This window comes from Rutilus rutilus (assembly GCF_951802725.1).
Source record: "Rutilus rutilus genome assembly, chromosome: 10".
NCBI classification, from domain to species: Eukaryota; Metazoa; Chordata; class Actinopteri; order Cypriniformes; family Leuciscidae; genus Rutilus; species Rutilus rutilus.
Genome location: NC_140215.1, coordinates 33,966,542 through 33,988,527, shown reverse-complemented (window position 1 = coordinate 33,988,527; position 21,986 = coordinate 33,966,542). Strand labels below are relative to the sequence as shown.

Genomic DNA, 21,986 nt, shown 5'->3' with positions numbered 1-21,986 from the left:
CATTTCACAGGAATATTCTCCATCTGTACATCTTAGAAAGTCGTGCAAATATTTCCATTTTGCTGCTAAACTTCACATTGAACGAGCGCCGCTGCGCGCATGCGCGCCAAATAGGATCGCAATAATTCTGACCAATATATACATTTTGCTTGGAAAATTAATAGGCTATGCGATATTTTATAACACCAGAAATATCTTCTAATTATAATAATTTATCTTTAGGATGTTGGATAAGTTGCAGTGAACTTATAGCTCATTACACTCATATATTTTATACTTATTCAGGGAAGAATTTTTTAAGAAACCAAATATAATAAAGATACAAAATATAGTTTTGGGTTTAGGACCTAAGCTACTTAAGAAAGATGACTTATGCTTATTTAGAATGCTGAGAATTACAGCTTTTAAAGCAACATTTGTTTAGTTTTTTTGAGAAAGCAAGAATGTTTGGTTAGATTTAGTTTACATTATGGAGAGGATAACGTGAAATTAAGAGCAAAAGTATACATTTTGAAAAGATATGTGCAACTCTAAAATTAAAGAATATTCCATAAAATAAAGGAATACATATTAGCCTACATTAACTAAATAACTTGTATAATTGTGTTAAATGTGTTTGAATTGAAAGACATAATAAAGTACATAATATATAATATTATATATATATATATGCTAAAATATTTGTCGTTGGACATTAGATGTGCCTTATTTAGAATTTTAAACCTACAAATGTATTTTTATGATAATATAGCCAATTACTAAGCTCAGATTCATCTTACCAGTTAAAATGTAGTCTGTGCTTTTGTAATTATTTATTTTAAATTTTGTGATTTTAACCTCTGCCTTAAAAAGCTTTTTTTATTTTATTTTAGATTGTAATGTTCTTCTAATAACCATAAACATTAAAACTATCTAATTAAATCTTGGGCACAAAACAAAAATAAAACCTGGATAATATATATATATATATATATATATATATATATATATATATATATAGGCTACAATGATAAATGAGACACTATAGACCTACAAACGTGTTAAGTTATATTGTATACTATCAATTGTTTATGTAAAAAAAATATATATATATATCAACCTTAACAAACATTTAATATACAATTTAACACGTTTGTAGGTCTATATTGTCTCATTTATCATTGTAGCCTTATTTAAGCTGATTTTCTTTACTGTATATTTATTTTTGGACTGATAATGGTTAATAAAGTCAAATAATGGTATGAGAGAGTGTCAGTCATTGTGTTCCTATTGGTCAGTGTTAGAGGATCTGTGTAACAGCTGAGGCTTAGCCTGACAGTTAGCCTGCCCTGGACCAGGCTAGTTTCCCAGCATAAGTTGCCAGAGTAACTGAGTTTGAACTATTTTAAGTTTGCTTTATGAAACAGAATCAGCCGACAATAAGTCTGACTAACCAAAATAAGCCTGGCTTGTATTCTAATCTTGTTTTATGGAACAACCCTCAGGGCTCCTTTTTCATCTCTGTTCGCGTTCACTGAGACACACACCATCGTGTCCTACTGCCCAAAAAAGAAGAAGAACGTGATTCTTATGAGCACCACACACAAGGATGCAGCAGTCAGTGAACGTGAGGACAGAAAACCGGAGATGATTTTGGACTACAACGCCACTAAAGGTGGAGTGGACAATCTAGACAAGGTATGTGGTACTTTGTATTTGTTCACTGCTAAAAATAATTGTACAATAATAACTTATATTCTAAGTTAAATGGTAAATTGAACTTTAAATGTATTGGGGAAAAAAAGTAAATTGCATTATCAAATAGATGACCAAACATTTACTAAAATGTTGTGCATGTTCGTGTAATATTACAGATTGTTGCAACACACACATGTGGACGGAAGACTGGCCCATGGCTATCTTCTTCAACATTACTGATGTCTCGGTCTACAATTCTTTCGGTCTGTGGAGGGAGATCAATCCCACCTGGGGACAGGCGAAAAGCTACCGAAGGAGGCTGTTTCTGGAGGAGCTGGGGGAAGCGCTGGTGTAGCCCTTTATGAAAAGAAGGCAAAACATTCCTCGCACACCAGCCTCTGTGAGCTTCCTGAGAAAAGTGCAGGATTCCAGAGATGAGGAAGCTGGTCCCTCATCTGCCGGTGCGTCCACAGCTGGTCCCTCATCGGCCGGTGCGTCCACAGCTGGTCCCTCATCGGCCGGTGCGTCCACAGCTGGTCCCTCATCGGCCGGTGCGTCCACAGCTGGTCATGTATATATGAATTAATTATTATTTAATAATTGATGAATAAAAAGTTAAAAAGAACTGTATTTATTTAGAATAGAAATCTTTTGTAACAATATACACCACCGTTCAAAAGTTTGGGAACAATAACAATTTTTTTTTTAAGAAATTAGTACTTTAATTCAACAAGGATGCGTTAAATTGATAAAAGGTGATGGTAACGATTTATATTGTTAGAAATGTTTTTATTTTGAATAAATGCTGTTTTTATGAATAAATGCTGTTAACGTTTTACTCATCAATGAATCCTGAAAAAAGTATTCCAAAAAAATATATTAAACAGCACAACTGTTTCCATCATTGATAATAACTGAGTATCAAATTATCATATTAGAATGATTTCTGAAGGATCATAAGACACCAAAGACTGGAGTACTTGCTGATGAAAATTCAGCTTTGCATCACAAAAATAAATTACATTTTAAAATATATTAAAAAAGAGAACCATTATTTTAAATTGTAATAATATTTCATAATATTACTGTTTTTTTTTTTTTGTTTTTTTTTTTTTTAACTGCAGGCTTGATGAGCATAAGAGACTTCTTTCAAAAACATTAAAAATAGTAATGTTTCCAAACTTTTGACTGGTACTGTATATAGATATAGATAGATAGATAGATATATATGTGTATATATATATGTGTGTGTGTGTGTGTGTGTGTGTGTGTGTGTGTGTGTGTGTGTGTGTGTGTGTGTGTGAAAAAACTATATACTTATCAAAGATAAATGAATCTGTAATTGAAGTTTTGTCTTTTATGCTATGTCAAATTTATTTTGTTTTGTTTTTGTATAGTCCAACCGTACGCCAGGTTCAACCGTACTCCATACTATTTGTAGTATACAGAAACAAATTCTGATTGAATTTAAGCAATCAGCGCGGTTGGCAAAGTTTCGTGCCAAAGCCCAGCAGTGGGCTAAAACAACACCTCACACTTTGTTCTAAACCAAAACTAAACATTTATATAGGAGGCTATACAATATAAAGATGTTTTACATACAAGTACATAAACATAATACATTACATGATCATGAATAAATTGTAATTCCTGTAAACTGACAGTTCAAATAAAAAGTAATTCATATTATTTCCACTGATGTGCCACTAATGGGCAGAACTCTTGTAAATAAAAGAGCTAATAGGCAGTTGGTAAAGTCACACATCACTGCAGCTGCCATTAGAAGCTCTGGTTCCCAGAAAAAGGAGAACTACTGCACATGCACAATGACTAAATCTAAACAAAATTTACAGTTTTAACTCTTATTTGATCTTATGATACAGTTCGTGTCAGATTTTATTGCTAATTTTACAATATGTTTTGAGATTTCAGGAGTTCCCCATTCAAGTAAATAGCAGTTAGCCTTGCATAACATAAAAAAAGTTGCCTGGAGGCTTTGCAACTATGGCTACCAAGTGAACTGATGTTCATTGAAAGCAGAAAGCTTGTCATACTCAACTTTAGCAGAAGCCTTGATTTTTTTTAATTAAACAGTCTGAATAGCCTTTCAGAATTTTTTGTATGGTATAATATAAATAATAAGCCTGGACATAAAAAAAAAAAAAAAAAAAACTGTGTTCAAGCAAGAAAAAACACATGTTGGCTTGGAGTCACATGATGCTAAGCATATTTTTTAGTTTCTTTCAGAATTATTATGAACCATTTTTAAAAGCTGTACTGTTTGACGTTCTTATATTTTAGATGGAGAAGCTGAAAGCTCTGGAATATGTTCCTCTTCTTCTACTAGGGAAATGTTCGAAGGCCCATAAGTGGACAACGGAGGTCCAGTGTCCCTTTGAGTTCCCACCTGAGGGACATATGGTGATGGACAAAATGCTCATCCTCTTTGAGCATATTTTACAGGGTAAATTGTATTTGCAAGCACTGAAACCTAAATACTGTAGCTATACAAGTTTCTATGTTAAACTACACTTTATTTAAAAAAAAATTATATATGACTTTAATGGTACTTTTTTTTTAAAGATTTGAGTCCAGAAGAAGAACAAGAGGTCACAGAAGGTAATGAAGCAGAAAGGCAGGACTTGAAAGAGACTGTAGAAGATGAAGAGGACATTATACTGGAAAACAGTGTAGAAATGGAAAGACTGGAGGATGAAGAGCAGATCGAAGAACAACAGATAGAAAGTGGGGAGGAAGAACCAGAGAGACCTGTTGAGGAACAGAGATTCAAAAGTCCAGAAAAAGAACAAGAGGATTGTTATAGCAATTTTTATCTCACTGGGAAAAACAGCATCACAGGGTTAAGGAACACTCAAAAGGCAAAATTGTAATAAAGAAGAAAAAGGCTTTATTCTTTGAGGAATCTTTTCGCAACCGCAGCCACCCAGATGTGAAACAGAAAGCCTCCTGACATAATAAAACTGAGACATTTTATACAGGTTTCTGACATTCTTGACTCCTCCTTTCCCAGTTTCTGTAAATTTCCTTAAAGACATCTTATATCTCAAGCTAGTATGGACTGGTTCTACCCCCCCTGGGCAGGTCATGCTGTTCTTTGTCCCTGAGAAGCCAAAAGGCCTTCATTTACATTCTTTGTCCCTGAGAAGCCAAAAGGCCTTCATTTACAATCTAGATGACCTCCTGCTGTTCTTTATCCCCTAAGGGGATGGCATGGGACCCCTTGTTTATTGTTAAACGACCCCTGTATTCTCCTGGCTGGATCCTTTCTCGTGCTCAGGTGTAAGTTTTATCACCCTGTCTTCCTGTCCCTTCTTCAGCTGTTAGAAAACCCTCACAGAAATATATATGGTCAGATGCTTTTACACACACTCAAATGAAATCAACAAGTTTAAATGAATGGACACAAGAACAATGAATTTTTCATTAACATCTCCCCCCTGTTTATCATTCTCTGATAACCAATAAAATAATAAAAATTCATTTCTATTTTCTAAAATCAATCAAACCCATTTTACTATTGAATCCCCAAGAATACAATCACTTCAAGTCTTTACATCACAGTTATACTCCTCATTACTGACTTTCATATACCTGATCATTTTACTTGAGTCTTGTAGAAAAATTAAGATGGCTTAAAATGGAAAAAAGAAATAACATTAATAAAAGAATAGTAAATAGTACAGTCAATCAATGATATCAAAACCTAAACAATCAAAGTTTAGGAAAACCCGTTCATTGTTCCAGAAAGGCAAGAAAGAATTTATCACATCTCTATGTAAATCTCGTCGCTGTCATAGTCATACTGCTGCTCATCAGTAGCTGAACGCATAGTTATTTTTACTGCTTGTACTGATGTCATTGTTTTGGCTGTCCCTGCTCTAATCAGTCTTTGTACTGAGCTTGAAATGTACCTCAAGATACATGGTAAACAGAGCAGAACTAATAATCCCATACCAACAATTGGCAAAACAGAATTATTCTGAAAAACCACCCTGACCATGCGGACATCAGCCACTCCATCCACTCACTACCAGCAGCCTGAGGCGGCTCTTTTACAGCTTCTCTCATGTGCTCGATGATATTAGTTAAGTTGTCACTGTAATCAGGAATATTAAAACAACATGATACCCCCAACATTTTACAGACTCCACCCCTCTCTGCCGTCAGAATGTCTAGGACCAAACGGTTCTGAATAACTGATTCTCTCAACTGACGCATTTCCTCGCTTATTAATGTCAAAGCATTTTCTGTGCTATTGGCTATCGCTAGTACTGTCCATGCTAACCCATTAATCTTGTTTATCGTTACTGCTGTACCCACCCCTAAGAAAATTGACCAACCTATATTTGCTCCCGGTGTTGTCCACGGGTCAGTTAATGTATATCCTGCATAACTATTTGGCAGAGCTTCAGGCAAAATATTAATATCTCGTTTTTCTCTTTTACCTACTTTGTTTGGCAAATACACAGAGGTTCCCACATTCATCAAGGCTGGATAACAGCAACCTGACCAGTCTTTTGTAGGCAAACGGTGATAAGCTCTGTCGCCACATACCCACACCGCAGCTGGTGAACTTTGGTTTGGTTTGTTGAATGGGCATGTGAAGTTGATTTCTTTGTTGTTGATGACTGCTGTACAATTGTCCATTGTTCTGTCATGTATGTTGATTTTGATTCTGCAGTCAGACCATCCAGTCCTTAACAGTCTTGGTCTGTTGAAACAGACGCAAACGTCACCCTGGGCATACGTTACCCTCAAAGGTGGAATTGCTATGTTAGTGTTGTTGTATTGTTGTATATGATCACAGTCGTCAGCAGGCTGTTTCGTTGGTACTCTTCCCTCTTCCAGGTCCACAACAGTTTTTAGCACTTCAGTCATCTGCTGAGGAATAAGGCACTTAGTTTCGTTGACTGTTGCTGTCGTCAGAGGGACAGCTTTCCATGCGTGTGACATTTGAAGACACATCCAGCAGCTTGTCTTGATCTCCAGTTCCTCTTTCTGCAGCATTGCTAGTGCGCAGGCTTTGTTCCCCTGGCATTTCATCATTGCTTTCTTTACTTCAGGATTTATCTGACCTTTGTTTGTGTCTTCGTCCCCCATCCAGGCCAGTTCTTCTTCAGTAGCCTGTTCGACCTCGGGTGGCACAGGTGACAAGAAAGGTGTTGTCATTGTTGCTGCTTGTGGTCTGGTTGCCTCGACTATCATAATGTCTATTGTTTCATACCAGTCAGTTTCAGCCAAGTCCAGGGCACAGTAGTACCTGCCTTGGTCAGCACGCGTCGCATGTTTCAATTCCACTCTCATCCCGTATCTGTTGTTACTCATTTTGTCTTCAGCGTACACCTGAAATCTTTCATCATATTCCGTCCTGTAGTGATGAGCGTATGCTTTTACGTCGGTCCACGCACATGGGCTTTCGCAGAAGTAGAAATGTGCGTGCTCCTCGGTATGTCCATTGCACCCGAGACAGTTCTTCTGGAATGGGTTGCACTTGAAAATCACACTTGATCCCTCCTCTATTGTGATGATGCTTCCGTGCAGTCCTTTCACCGGCTCCACTTCCGTGAATGTATCTCTTTTATCACGCTGTCTGATGATGTTGTTCAGCACAGATGTTTCAGAACAAATAGTCACTGATATCAAAGTTAAGATGAACGTGCCTTTACAAAGTCCGCACATTCCTGGTATTCTGAATGGATGCCATGGCTTTGAACGATCCATCTTGTCTAATTCTGCAACTGTGTTGTTTTTTCTAAACCACTCAGAGTCTTATCAGTCTTTGTTGATGTGCAGTGTGCAACCTGATACTGCCTGTGCAATCAGAACCCTCCTCTACTCCCAGCTTCCTTCTCACAGCTCGTATTTCACTCCGCTTGTTGCTGCTGCTAAAATGTGGGGATCTGTTGCCAGTAAATCTTTACGTTTTGTTAGTTCAATGGTCAATGTCTCTGACTGTACAAATGGCTTTATTCTGCACACTGGTCTCACCACTTTCTCTGAGTGACCTTGCACCTGCTTGTCTTTAGGGCTTATTGTTGAGCTTGCTGCTGTCTTTGGGACTCCTCCTCCTGTTGCTCTTCCGATATGGGCGGAACCTTCCTGCAGTGGCTGGAATGAACCCAAGTCGCTCGTTCCCCGACCTTCACCGCCGTGTACGTGACCAGCAAGACTTGGAATGGTCCTAGCCACCGTTTCGCTCTCCAGCTTTTCCTCCTGAGGTCGCGGATCACCACGTAATCCCCTGGTCTGACGTTGTGCAGGAACGTCTCTGCCACCTTGCTCTGAGCTGCCTTTACCTGCACAGAAACAGCAGATAGCAGACACGACATTTCTTTGCAGTAATTCAACATTTCATTCTCACACACATCTGTTGATGGAAGCCGCCTTTTTTCCCCCACTATACCCATGAATGGTGGTCTACCAAATAGAATTTCAAATGGGCTCAAATTCGTTTTTACTCTCTTTCTCATTCTCATGTACATCAGTACAATGGGTAGTGCCTTCACCCATGACAATCCCGTTTCTTCGCAACATTTTGCCAGTTTGGTCTTCACCGTCTGGTTCTCACGTTCAACCGCACCTCCGCTGGCAGCGTGATATGCACAGTGTGTTCTCAGATCGATTCCCAAGAACTGACCCACCTGTTTGATCGTCTCATTGACGAAATGACGCCCGTTATCTGAGCTTATCTTCTTTGGCACGCCCCATCGGGGCAGGATCTCGGTTAGCAGCGCTTTCGCCACTGCCGCAGCATCCTGTTTTGAGGTGGGAAAAATTTCCACCCACTTCGAAAACATATCAACAAGTACCAAACAATATTTCTGCTTTCCACAAGGGGTCAGTTCAATGAAATCGATCATTAAATATTCAAATGGCCCATCTGGGGCTGGTTGGCTTGCCAATGGTGTTTTAATGCCCCGTGCAATGTTGTATGCGGTACAAATCGCACATTTTTTGCAAAAATTTTCAGCATATATTGTGAAACCTTTGGTAAACCACAATTCTCTCATTTGCATAATCATCCCCGCCTTTGACACATGGTCTTTCCCATGTGACAACTTAGAATAATGCTGGAAAAAGTGGCTTGGTAGGCACGGCTTCCCCTCAACAGATGTCCATACACCATCCACAAGGCGGCAGCCTGCCGCCTTCCATTTGTTTTTCTCAGCTCCTGTGGAAAAAGACTGCATGCTCTGTAAACAAGGAGAAATGTCATTATGAAGGTTAATGTCAACTGATACGCAGGTGGCGGCGCTGGTATCTACTTCAGTCTGGGTCGTTGCCACTGTTTTTGCCGCCATATCTGCTCTGGCGTTGCCTGTTGAGATAGAAGTCTTATCGTTAGTGTGCGCTGCGCATTTGCAAACTGCAATCTTGTCTGGAAGCAGAATGGCCTCCAACAGGTCAGATACCAAAGTAGCATTCAGTATGGGTCGGCCGTCTGACTTCAAAAATGTTCTATGTTTCCACAAAGCGCCAAAGTCATGTGTGACCCCAAAGGCATAACGCGAGTCTGTGTAAATCGTCACGCATTTACTAGTCATTAGTTTGCATGCTTCAGTCAGGGCGACTAACTCAGCTGCCTGTGCTGAGTAATGAGATGGCAATCTGCCGGATTTTACAGTTTCAAATTCAGTCGTCACCGCATAACCTACGTTATTCTGTCCTGTTTGCGGATTTTTCGACGCAGATCCATCCACAAAGAGGACATTGTCACAGTTTTCAAGCGGAATGTCTAACAAATCTGGGCGCGGTGTGCATACCTGCTCGAGAGCTGACAAACAACAGTGATGCTCTTCGCCGTCCTGTTGTGTTGGCAAAAGAGTCGCAGGATTCAATCTTGTACATCTTTTGACAGTGATATTTGGCATATCAAGCAAAATCGTATGATACCTCAGCCATCGGGCTGTAGACAAGTGTGATGTTCTCTGCTCCTGCAAAATCAAAGACACCGCATGCGGGACCTCTAAGGTCAAATCAGCATAGCCCACAAACTCTCTTGAAGCCATCACGGCCAGCTCAGCTGCCGCCACTGCCCGGAGGCAGTGTGGCAGCCCTGCTGCTACAGGGTCGAGTTTGCCTGAGAAATAGGCTACAGGTTTCAAACGATCACCGTGTTTTTGCAGGAGCACAGAAGCCATAAAGCCATTTCTCTCATCGACCATCTGCGTGAACGGACGGTCTATAACCGGCAGGCCTAACGAAGGAGCCATACACAACTGTGTTTTCATGTTATTAAATGCTATCTCAGCTTCACTCGTCCAAACAAGTCTGTCACATGATTTCAACCCCTTCCCTGTTGTAAGGGCTCGTAGGGGCTGCTCTAAAATGGCATAGTTGGGGATAAATGTTCGGCAGTAAGCACACATCCCCAAAAATGACAACATCTGTTTTTTTGTTACAGGCTTTGGGGCTTCTTTTATGCCCTGCACCCTTTTCTGTGACAATGCTTTGCTGTTTGGTTTAATAACATGCCCCAGGAAAGTCACTTCCTGTTTCACAAACTGCAGCTTTGAAATACTGACCTTGTGGCCCTCCCTTTCAAGATGCTTGAGGAGAGACACACTGTCAGCCCTGCAAACAGCCTCACTCACTGAACAGATCAAAAGGTCATCAACATAAGATAACAGCGCCGTCCCTTCTGACAAAGCCAAATTTTCAATACTTCTTCTGAGCGCTTCATTGTACAAAGTTGGAGCTTCACAAAAACCCTGACATAGCCTCGTAAATGTGTACCCCTTGCCATTAAAATCAAATGCAAACCAAAACTGGCTTTTTTCATCAACCGGAACGCTAAAGAAAGCATTAGCCAAATCCACCACAGTAAAGTATGTTGCATTTTCTGGAATCTGAGTTAGTATGGTATAAGGATTGGGGACTCGAGGAGCGCGGGCGATGACTGCTGAATTCACCGCCTGGAGGTCCTGAACAAATCTCCATTGCAATGGTTCACCTGGGTTGCGTGCTTTCTTTACAGGAAAAATTGGGGTTCTGACAGGTGAATCATTGCAAGGCCTAATTACTCCCTCCTTCAATAGAGCGTCAAACACTGGCGTTATGCCCTCTATTGCCTCACGTTTCAAGGGATATTGCGCTTTACATGGTCTGAAATCAGTCTTTGGTGTTATCACAACTGGCTCACATCCCTTAATGAGGCCCACATCATATTTGGTTTTAGCCCACAAATTTGGTGGTATTTGTGCCAAAGAAATATCGATTTCTGAAGCAGAAATACCCCCCTGTGCTGTCACATTTTTCCCAATAACAATCATGTCTCTTTTGACCTCAAGTTCAAAATCACAGTTCGATTTAAATGCCCCCACACTCTTGCTCTCTGCTGTGTGTGTGTCAACTTTCACCCAGTCTGTGGCAGATAAACACTCTTTCACAAACAGCCCTATATCTCTCCATTGCTGGCTTATGGCCTTCGAGACAGATAAGTGGCATGCAGTGTTCTCTGTCATCAGATAGCAAGCCTTCTGACTGTCAGACAACACTGCAGACAACGCACACACATTCTCCGTCCAGAAAATCCTGTCAAATTTCACACTCTCATTCTGCACAGCATTAAACCACATTTTCTCAAAATTTGAATCACGCTCTGCCACCACATGTGAAGTACAATGCATTTTCTCATTTGTCATAAACTCTGTATTGACTGGGTTTGTACGATTCTTTGCCAATTTCAAAATCTTTTCTGCCCCATCAATATCTGTAACCTGCCAGACATAAGCCCACTTCGGCTCAAATTTAGTGCAAGTAATTTGTGGTGTCTCCTCGATGCTAATTCCATACTGATCAGCACAGAGAGACAAATTTAATTTACACATTAGATCACGAGCCATCAGAGGTGCGGGACAGCCAGGTGACCAAACAAACTCGTGCTTGAAAAAGCGTCCACCCTCCGTTTCGCACTCTAACGGCTCGGTTAACCGGTCAGAAATCAAATGCCCAGACGCTGAAGTGCTCTCAAACACTTTCCCGGTTAAACTCGGAACGCATGGTAAATCACATGGTCGTAATGTTGACAGGCTCGCTCCAGAGTCGACTAAGAATTCAATAACTACCCCTTTGACCCGTAATGGATAGATAGGCATTTCAGAAAACCCTGTGCTTTTGTACAATCTCATACACTCATCATTCACAGCTTTGTTCACAGTTTCATCAGACACACAAAACGGTTTGCAAGCAGTTTCTTCATTGCAAGAAGCAGAAAGAGAATCAGTGTATGTGTTTGTGTTTGCGTCGTGTGTGCATGTGTTAGTAAGAATATTTTCACTTCCCTTTGCTGTAGCCAGAGATTGGCCCCAAAAAGTAGGACCCTTTCCGTCCCGCTCTCCAGTCCCCTCGTTTCAATCAGACTTCATGGTGGGACACGCGGAGCTCCAGTGTCCTTTCTCCTTGCAAAATCTACATTTTGTACAGTCTCTGGTCATGTGGTCATTCGTTGCACAAATGTAACAGCTCCATCTTCCTCCAGCAGCTCTTCTCTGTCCTCTTCGGTTAGCAGGGTTTGGATGGGAAAACTCAGGTCTGTTGGGTTGCTGTGATTGCTGTTGTTGCACAACTACCATTGTGAGAGGCTTTTTCTTCCCGTTCTTTTCTTCGGCGTCTTCTTCGGCATGAATAGCGTGTTGCAGCACTATATTTAAACGGCCTTCCTTCCAAGCCACATACGTGGATTTTGTCCCTCTCTTGATTTCGGGTTTCATTCCTTGCAGGAAATAGCCCATCAAATGTTTTTCCCATGTGCCTGCTTTCGTTCCCCTGTCTTCTGGCTCGGTTAAACCACTGTACTTTGCAAATGTCTCAAAAAGTCTGAAGTAATAGTTTCTTACCGACTCGTCCTTTTCCTGGACGCAACACGTGATTTTTTCAGTGTCCACACGTGGGGGGAAAGCTTCGCTGATGGACCTGGAGAAATTTTCCACTTCTTTCTTGTATGGTTCGTTGCTGTCATGCTCCCAGTCGACGTGCACTCTTCTGATGTCTGCTTTAGTCAGTTTGCCGGCCACCTTGCCCCAGTTTGCGGCGCCCATTCTTACAGTTAACAATCGTTTCAGTTCTTGTGTAGTTGGGCTGAATTCTTTGCATACTGAGAGCAGTTCACTAGCAAAACGCTCACCCGCGTCCTGTGGATCTGGCAAATGTGCCATAGCGTCCTTCATATCTGACATAGTCCATGCTCTGAAAACTAGCATTGGGCCATCTGTGCCCGCAACTTCAACCATCGGAGCCGTCACACTCGACACTTTAACCTTTGCCGCTGTGAAACTGACCTTTTCTTGCTTCATTTGCGATCTTGTTAGCATTTGCTGCCCGCTTGTTCCCGGTTTTTCTACATTCGGGGTGTCCGGAACTGCATCAGACGCTTCTCTGTAAACTTCCCCCTCTTCTTCTTCGCTGTTTGTCGCGGCCTGTGCTGAGGAGTCTGCCTCCCCCTGCTGTACTGGCGGTGCTGGTAGTTGTACCTGAAGCCTTGCTGCCAACATTTGTGTAAGTCGCTCTGCGGCTTCCGCCTCTGCTCGCGCTGTTCTTGCATCTGCCTCTGCTCGCGCTGCCCTTCGATTGGCTTCCTCCAGTTCGATTTGCGCTCTGTTCTGTGCCGGTTCTTGTGTGGGTCGGGGGACTGGTGGAGGGCGGTCCAGATCGGAATCCAACTTAAGGGCCGAGATCTCCGCCACTGGGTAGTGTGTTAAATTGTACGCGGGCGGCGGAGCCGTCGCCTCCCCGGTCACATGTGGAGAAACACACTCATTCGTCTTATTAGTAGCATTCTGTTCCAGTGGAACCGTTTTCACACATACAACATTCTCGGCATTAAATGCTAATTCCTTTTGTATTTGTTTTCGTTCTCGTCTATCAGCTTCTTCTACCCAACATTGTATAGTCGGTTCGCAATTCACACATACATGCTTAACACACACACAGCAACCATTCTGTTTTCCCTTGTTCTTTTCTACTGATTCTTTTACGACATTAAGTCTTATCTTGCTCAAGGTTCCCGCCTCGGGGAAATCGTGATATTTGATCAGTTTTTGTATGTCAACCATACATTTACCACCATAATTATTTCTCATTTGACAGAAAATTGGTGTATAAAAATGATCTACTTTACTGTTAGATGACCCCATTTTGGCTGAGTTCCTCTTTTCTGGATTTCACAATTCGACACGTGTCTTACAGAATCTGTCAAACGTCTTCGACAGACCCGATCTTTTACTCCGAGATCGGACGGACCTCTGCTTGTTTACGTTCCACTCAAAGTTTTCTCACGTGCGCTTATTCGCTCGCTCAATTCTTTTTACTTGATTAATTCAACCTGGTCTTGTAATTACGTTCCACTCAAAGTTCCCCCACGTGCGCTTATTCGCTTGACTCAATTCAATGTGGTAAAACTTCGAGTAGAGCACAATCACCCAGAAACTTCTTTTTACTTGATTAATTCAACCTGGTCTTGTAATTACGTTCCACTCAAAGTTCCCCACGTGCGCTTATTCGCTTGACTCAATTCAATGTGGTAAAACTTCGAGTAGAGCACAATCACCCAGAAACTTCTTAATCCTGTTTTAAACTTTCTCTAAGGTTTACATAAATTTCGAGTAGAACGTAATCATCTCAGCAGCTGTGATTTCTCTGAATCACCAGTGGATCCCCTGTCCACTAACGAGCTAAGTGAGGCAGAAACTGGTCTGCTTTGTCAGATCAATTTCTCCCCATAAAATTTGTGATTAACTGACTCACCTTTCGCTCGTACCAAAAGCAAAACTCAGCCAATATGGTTCACGTTCACAATTATCAAATTACACTCAACTTCAATAAAACAATTTTTGCCGTTTCTTACCCAGATGCTTTTTTTTGTTTGTTTCTCCCGCAATCCGCGGATTCTTTATGGTCCTGGTGGGAGCTTCCTTCACTGGCCCTGAATGCGGAATTGCTCTCTCTCCCGTAATCTGTTGAGTTTCTATCCCAAACTGTCGAGGTATGAGACGGCTGCCTAGGTGCTGCCGAGGTTGTGCACTTTCCCGTCAAATCCGTTCTCAGGACCAGGAGAAGAAGCGTCCGCACAGGATCCCTCTTCTGACACCAGCTGTTATAGCAATTTTTATCTCACTGGGAAAAACAGCATCACAGGGTTAAGGAACACTCAAAAGGCAAAATTGTAATAAAGAAGAAAAAGGCTTTATTCTTTGAGGAATCTTTTCGCAACCGCAGCCACCCAGATGTGAAACAGAAAGCCTCCTGACATAATAAAACTGAGACATTTTATACAGGTTTCTGACATTCTTGACTCCTCCTTTCCCAGTTTCTGTAAATTTCCTTAAAGACATCTTATATCTCAAGCTAGTATGGACTGGTTCTACCCCCCCTGGGCAGGTCATGCTGTTCTTTGTCCCTGAGAAGCCAAAAGGCCTTCATTTACATTCTTTGTCCCTGAGAAGCCAAAAGGCCTTCATTTACAATCTAGATGACCTCCTGCTGTTCTTTATCCCCTAAGGGGATGGCATGGGACCCCTTGTTTATTGTTAAACGACCCCTGTATTCTCCTGGCTGGATCCTTTCTCGTGCTCAGGTGTAAGTTTTATCACCCTGTCTTCCTGTCCCTTCTTCAGCTGTTAGAAAACCCTCACAGAAATATATATGGTCAGATGCTTTTACACACACTCAAATGAAATCAACAAGTTTAAATGAATGGACACAAGAACAATGAATTTTTCATTAACAGGATAATAATAATAAAAATAATAATAATTCATTACATTTATATAGCGCTTTTCTAGGTACTCAAATCGCTTTGAGTCAGGACTTAAAAGTCCTAGAGTCAGGACTTAAAAGAGGCTGTAGAAGATGAAGAGGACATTATATCAGAGAAAAATGTAGAAGTGAGGATGAAGGAAAGATCGGAGGATAAACTGCAAATTGAAGTTGACAGAAAGTGGAGGGGGAGAACCAGAGAGACCTGTTGAGGAAGGAGACATAAAGGTGAAAGAAAAGACTAAACAGGCAGAGGAGATGAAGAAACAGGTAAAGAAAAGAATGATCAGTGCACTTAAGATGAATGAAATGGAAGAGAGAAGAGAGATTGGTCGTATTAAAACCAGAATGGTGAGTAGAAGAAGATGGGCTGAAGCAAAGACTCTAGATATATGAAAACGTTACACTCCTATTACTCATTAATAATGGCCAACATGGCAATTGAATCCAACCTTCTAAATAAAAGAGCAAAGTGTTGATTAGAAAAGTTAACACGTCATCCCAACTGCCGTTAGAAGCTCCGGTTGCTCTAGAAATAGACAGTATTCTGAGATTCGCGTGTATGACTGCTCATGCCCATTGGCTGCTCCAGTCTGAAAAGTTTTTTGTTTTTCTTAATACTTTAGGAACATAGGAAAAAAAAAAAATATATATATACAGTATATGAGACTGTTGTTGTCAGATTTTATTGGTGATTTCAAATCTGAAATTTAATCTTAAATGTAATAATTTAACAGTTTTGGAGAATTTGACGTTTCCCCATTCAGAGAGATAGGAGCTGCACTTGGATGCCCAAGAGGCATTTCAAAGATGGCCGCTGAGTGAAATGACTTTGGCTAAAGCCAGTACAATGAGCAAGGAACAATGTGAACTTGAATTAAGGCTAAACAAATGTTTTGTTTTACTTCACAGCAAGTCAGCTGTCAACATGGCAGCAAAGAGAAAGACACAGGTATAAAATGTTATACAATACAGTTAGCTCTTTGCATTGCTAGTCTATTACACATTGAGTCATCCATTTGGAAAGTTCTCTGTCAGGATCTGGGTTGCTTCTCTGTTCTCTCTCACTCTCACACTACCACACACACTCATTGACACACTCATCTCACTCACACATCAGCGCACACACACACTTTCATGTTTGCACTCACTCTCGCGCTGCTTTGTGGTGACACCTGTTTCTTGTCTTGTCTGATTACTTGGTCTACTTCTGGTGTTTGTTCTCTCTGTTCTGTGTTGGATTATTGTGTGAGTTACGCTCTCTCATCTTGTCAGCAAACTCTTACCTTGTCTTGTGTAGCAGCATTCGCCTTAGTGTGCCCTGTTTCCAGTCACCTGCTGTGGTGAGTCTCAACTAAGTTTACTCTGCTCGAGCTGCTTTCCACAAGGACAAGTTCCTACTGAGAGAGAGAATTTTTCTGTTCAACGTTATATCTCCTGACAAAGTATCCACTGTGTAGCTGTCTTCCTGGAGAGCTTCTTTTGAGTTCCAGTTCTGAGCTATTTACTACAAGCCACATTTTTGTTGAACATTAAAGACTTTGAATTGAGTTACCTTTGCTTTTGGATCTTTTTGTTGCACTCTGACAGAATAATCCGAACACTATGGATCCAGCGAAGGAGGAATCGTTTTTTTCTGCTGTAGCGATTCAAGGAGTCATGCTGGGTCGACACAAAGAGGAATTATCTGCTGCCAGACATGCGGTGGAGAGTTTGGCTGCACAGGTGAATGATCTATCTGCTCGCCTTCTTCGTGCACACCAAGAGTCACCAGTAGTTCAGAGTCATCCTTCTCTTCCAGAACCTCGTGTGAACAATCCCCCATGCTATGCAGGTGAGCCGACTGAGTGTAGAGCCTTTTTGACTCAGTGTGAGGTGGCTTTTTCCCTGCAACCACAGACTTATGCGGCGGATCGCGCCCGCATCGCCTATGTGATTTCGAACTCATCTTTGAGATGAACGTTTTCTAACACATTTTTAGTCAATAAAATGTTTACACAATAGTACATATTTGACATTGATTTTTTGACATTATAGGGGAAGCCAAGCTTCCCTTGCAGTCTTAAAGAAATCCCCTCTGACTGGGCGTGCTCGTGAGTGGGGAACCTCTGCTTGGGAGGCAGGGACCACGATTCGTCAGGGGAAGAGAACAGTAGCCGATTTCGCCATTGAATTTCGCACCCTTTCCACCACATGCGAATGGAATGAGCCTGCCTTGGTCACTCGTTTCCTGGAGGGTCTGAATGTGGATTTGAAGGAGGAGATTTATGCTCGTGGTTCACCGGCCCAGCTCGACCAACTGATAGAGCTAGCGATTCGTCTTGACAGATACTTTGAGCAACGGCGACGTGCTCGTGCAGCTACCGCTACACTTTGCGAGCCTTCTTCTTCTGCTACTTCTAGACCAGATCCTGACCCCATGCAGTTGGGTAGCATTCGCCTCCAGCCGGATGAGAGACAACGTCGCATCTCCAACAGACTGTGTCTTTATTGCGGCGCGGCTGGCCACTTTGCCGCTTCATGTCCGTTAAAAGCCAGAGCTCGCCAGTAGACAGGAGTACTGGCGAGCGCTGCTGTGACGTCCTCTCCATCCAAATCCCGCACCACTCTGCCCGAGGTTCTTCGTTGGGCTGGTTCTACCGTTTCATGTCCTGCACTAATCGACTCGGGGGCTGAAGGGAACTTCATTGATGAGAGATGGGCTCGGGAACATAACATCCCCCTGGTGGACTTGAATGGTAGCACCACCGTCTTTGCTCTGGATGGTAGAATGCTGTCTAAGGTTCACCGTGTTACCAGTCCGGTGAGTCTCACTATCTCAGGGAACCATCAAGAGACTATTTCTTTTCTCATTTTGCAATCTCCCTATACCCCCATTGTGTTAGGACATCCCTGGCTAATCCAACATAACCCTCATATTGACTGGGTCAAGAGTACCATATTGTCTTGGAGTCTTTTGTGTCATGTTAATTGTTTCGTTTCTGCGATTCCTGTGGTCTCTTCTGTTTCTGTTTTTCAGGAGGAGCCTGGAGATCTGTCCGGAGTCCCGGAGGAGTACCACGATTTGCGGGCGGTTTTCAGTCGTTCCCGGGCCGTTTCTCTACCGCCTCACCGTCCCTACGATTGTTGCATTGATCTCCATCCTGGCACCACGCCACCCCGCGGTAGATTATATTCTCTCTCTGCGCCCAAACGGGAGGCTTTAGAGAAATACCTCTCCGAGCCTCTTGATGCTGGGATTATTGTCCCGTCCTCCTCTCCTGCTGGTGCGGGGTTCTTTTTTGTGAAGAAGAAGGATGGCTCGTTGCATCCCTGCATCGATTATCGATTATCGAGGGTTGAACGACATAACGGTCAAGAATCGCTACCCCAGGCCCCTTATGTCGTCGGCTTTCGAAATCTTGCAGGGCGCAAAGGTCTTCACAAAGTTGGACTTGCGTAACGCATACCATCTCGTTCGTATTAAGCAGGGGGACGAATGGAAGACTGCGTTTAACACCCCTATCGGTCATTTTGAATATCGCGTTCTTCCTTTCGGGCTGGTCACCGCCCCCGTAGTATTCCAGACGTTGGTCAATGATGTCTTGCGTGACATGTTAAATGTCTTTGTATTCATTTATCTGGACGACATCCTCATTTTCTCACCCTCACTCGAAGTACATGTCCTTTTCGTTAAATGTGTATTTCATTCTCGATCGGTTACGTTCCTTGGTTCGGTGGTCTCTGCTGAGGGTCCTCGATTGGCCCGTTCCGGAGTTCTGAGTTGCTCTCCAGCGTTTTTTAGGTTTCGCTAACTTTTACAGATGATTCATTCGTAATTTTAGCCAGGTTGCCACTCCTCTGTTTGCCCTCACCTCGAACAAGTTTCAATTCGTTTGGTCAGAGATGGCGCAAGATGCATTCGATCGACTCAGAGGTTGTTCATCTCCGTGCCCATTTTAGTCACCCCGAATCCTGAGAGGCAATTTATAGTCGAGGTCGACGCTTCCGACATAGGGGTTGGGGCTATTTTGTCGCAACGTTCTTCTCTAGATGACAAGGTTCATCCGTGCGCCGCCTTTTCCCATCGTCTTTCACCGGCTGAGCGCAATTATGATGTTGGTAATCGGGAGCTTTTGGCGATTCGTTAGCTCTGGGGAGTGGCGGCACTGGTTGGAGGGAGCCAGTGTCCCATTTATTGTTTGGACTGATCACCGGAACCTTGAATACATCCGCACCTCTAAGAGACTTAACGCTCGACAGGCCCGCTGGGCATTATTTTTTGGTCGTTTTGACTTTTCGATCTCATTTAGGCCAGGTTCCAAGAACCTTAAGCCTGATGATCTCTCGTGGCAGTTCGGTTCCACAGAGGAGGCTTCAACCAAGGAGGTTATTGTACCCCAGCACTGCGTGGTCGGAGCTGCCGTCTGGGGAGTTGAACAGACCGTAAAAAGAGCTCTTTCACTCGTTGTCAGACCTCCTCGTGCCCCGAAAGGAACGTTGTTTGTTCCCGAGACCGCTCGCTCATCCGTTCTCCAGTGGGGTCACGCCTCTAAGTTAGTCGCTCATCCCGGAGTTAGGGGTACCTTGGCCGCTATTCGCCAGAGATTTTGGTGGCCCACTAGAGAACGTGACATACGTCTGTTCGTAGCATCTTGTCCTGTCTGCGCCCAAGTCAAGCAATACCCCGCCTGCGGGTCTTCTCAGACCACTTCCTATTCCGTCACGCCCATGGTTGCACATTGCTTTAGATTTCGTTACCGGTCTTCTGTCATCCGCCGGGAACACGGTTATTCTTAGTGTGGTCGACCGTTTTTCTAAAGCAGCTCATTTTATTCCGCTTCCTAAACTACCGTCCGCCCGAGAGACCGCCCAGATAATGGTAGATCACGTATTTAAAATTCATGGTCTTCCTTCGGACATTGTGTCAGACAGAGGGCCCCAATTCGCTTCTCAGTTCTGGAGGGAATTCTGCCGACTGATTGGGGCATGCCCCAGTCTGTCGTCAGGAATCCATCCTCAGACCAATGGGCAAGCCGAACGGACCAATCAGATTCTCGGACGCATGTTGCGCAGCTTGACTTCACAGAGCCCAGCATCTTGGGGGGACCAGTTATCCTGGGCCGATACGCCCATAATTCACTACCCTCGTCCGCCACTGGGTTATCCCCATTTGAAAGCTGCCTCGGTTACCAACCTCCACTTTTACATCCCAGGAGTCTGAGACTTCCGTGCCATCCGTACAGGCTTTTATTCAACGGTGTAAGCGTACTTGGAGGAGAGTGAGATTTCTTACTCTCAGCCTCACGGGCTAATCTGAAATACAGAAAGGCCCCGATCTTCTCGTTGCATTTCCTTATATAGACAGAAAGTTCTTTCACAAGGAAACATCTGCTAACAATGGGAATTTACATTCAGAGTTGACACTTTTTGGGGGTATGAGACCATTTGTCTAGAGACCATCTTCCTTTGTGTGCAGGCTATCCCTAAACTCTTAAAAACCTTATTACCTTTTGATTTACCTATTTGGAAATGAGACCTTTGTACCAGTCGCACTGAGACATTTCAAATGATACCAAACATTTATAAAACTGGATGATAATTGTTAACATTTAAACCATATAGTTTGTGTGTAAATCTCAGGTGATGTTAGCATAAGAGAGAGAGGGTGGGGGGAAGAGGGAAAGAGATGTATTCTGAAGTGAGTTAAAATGGTAATTTCCAGCAAGGTCCTGTCTTCAACCAGACTGTCCGGCATTTTCTAATTACTCAATTCTTACAGTATCCCAAAATATTTAGCTCTGTTGTAATGTTAAGAACTCCACATTCAGTGTATGCTAATGTATAGGGGACTTTATTGCAAAAAATAAACATCTGGAATGGAATTCATATTTGCTTACTGATTACAGTAGGAGTACATGCAGTGCAAAAGAGCATACGGTTAGAAGATCACAGAACCAATACACAAATATCAAATATTCTGTACAGTACTACAGTGTTGGCTTCTACAGTGTAGTATGAATATAACATATAATCTAACTATAACATGTAAAGTTCAGGTGTATATTTCCATTGCTTCTGAATGTTAACAGCAGTTGTTGAAGTTGCTCTTCAGTCTGAGTGGCATTTATGGGTCAGTTTTGGTAAGATGATAAGAATCCTAAATAATGAATTGGAATTCAAATTTCAGATTTCATGCTTTGATGACAAAACCTGCTGTAGTGTGGGTATGTTGGAGCTTTGCTTGTGGAGAAAGGTCTTAAGTGGTCGTGAAATCTGTCTGTTAAGGTTAGGGCTTAGTTTCTGTTGTAGTAGCATTCACCTTTCAGCACGCCACCTTTCGTTACGTACATCCCTCGACCTGCAGCTACCCCTGTCTCTGTCTCTGTGCTGGTGGTGTTGCTGTACCACAGTAATGACACATGAGGATGGTGGCTTTCCGTGGTGCTTTGTTAAAAGTTTTTGATGAGTTACGTTAAATGCTTTAAAAATGTAGTAAGTGATGTAATGATATGTAAAGATTGAAATATAATGATGATTTGGTTTGTAATTGG

General features: G+C 42.4%; 1 protein-coding gene across 2 annotated transcripts; it reads right to left on the bottom strand.

Moving 5' to 3' along the window:
• Positions 1-1,802: 1,802 nt before the first annotated feature.
• LOC311298235 (uncharacterized protein) lies at positions 1,803-8,968 on the bottom strand. Of its 2 annotated transcripts, none has more exons than XM_084420992.1 (2): positions 6,148-8,968; positions 1,803-2,240 (listed from the first exon to the last, which is right to left on the bottom strand). In XM_084420992.1, exons 1-2 carry the CDS (start codon positions 7,417-7,419, stop codon positions 2,037-2,039), a joined length of 1,476 nt encoding a protein of 491 aa, XP_084277118.1. In that variant the 5' UTR covers positions 7,420-8,968; the 3' UTR covers positions 1,803-2,036. The 2 variants fall into 2 exon arrangements, with proteins under 2 accessions (XP_084277118.1, XP_084277119.1); XM_084420993.1 differs by lacking the exon at positions 1,803-2,240 and adding an exon at positions 3,981-4,446.
• Positions 8,969-21,986: the final 13,018 nt, after the last annotated feature.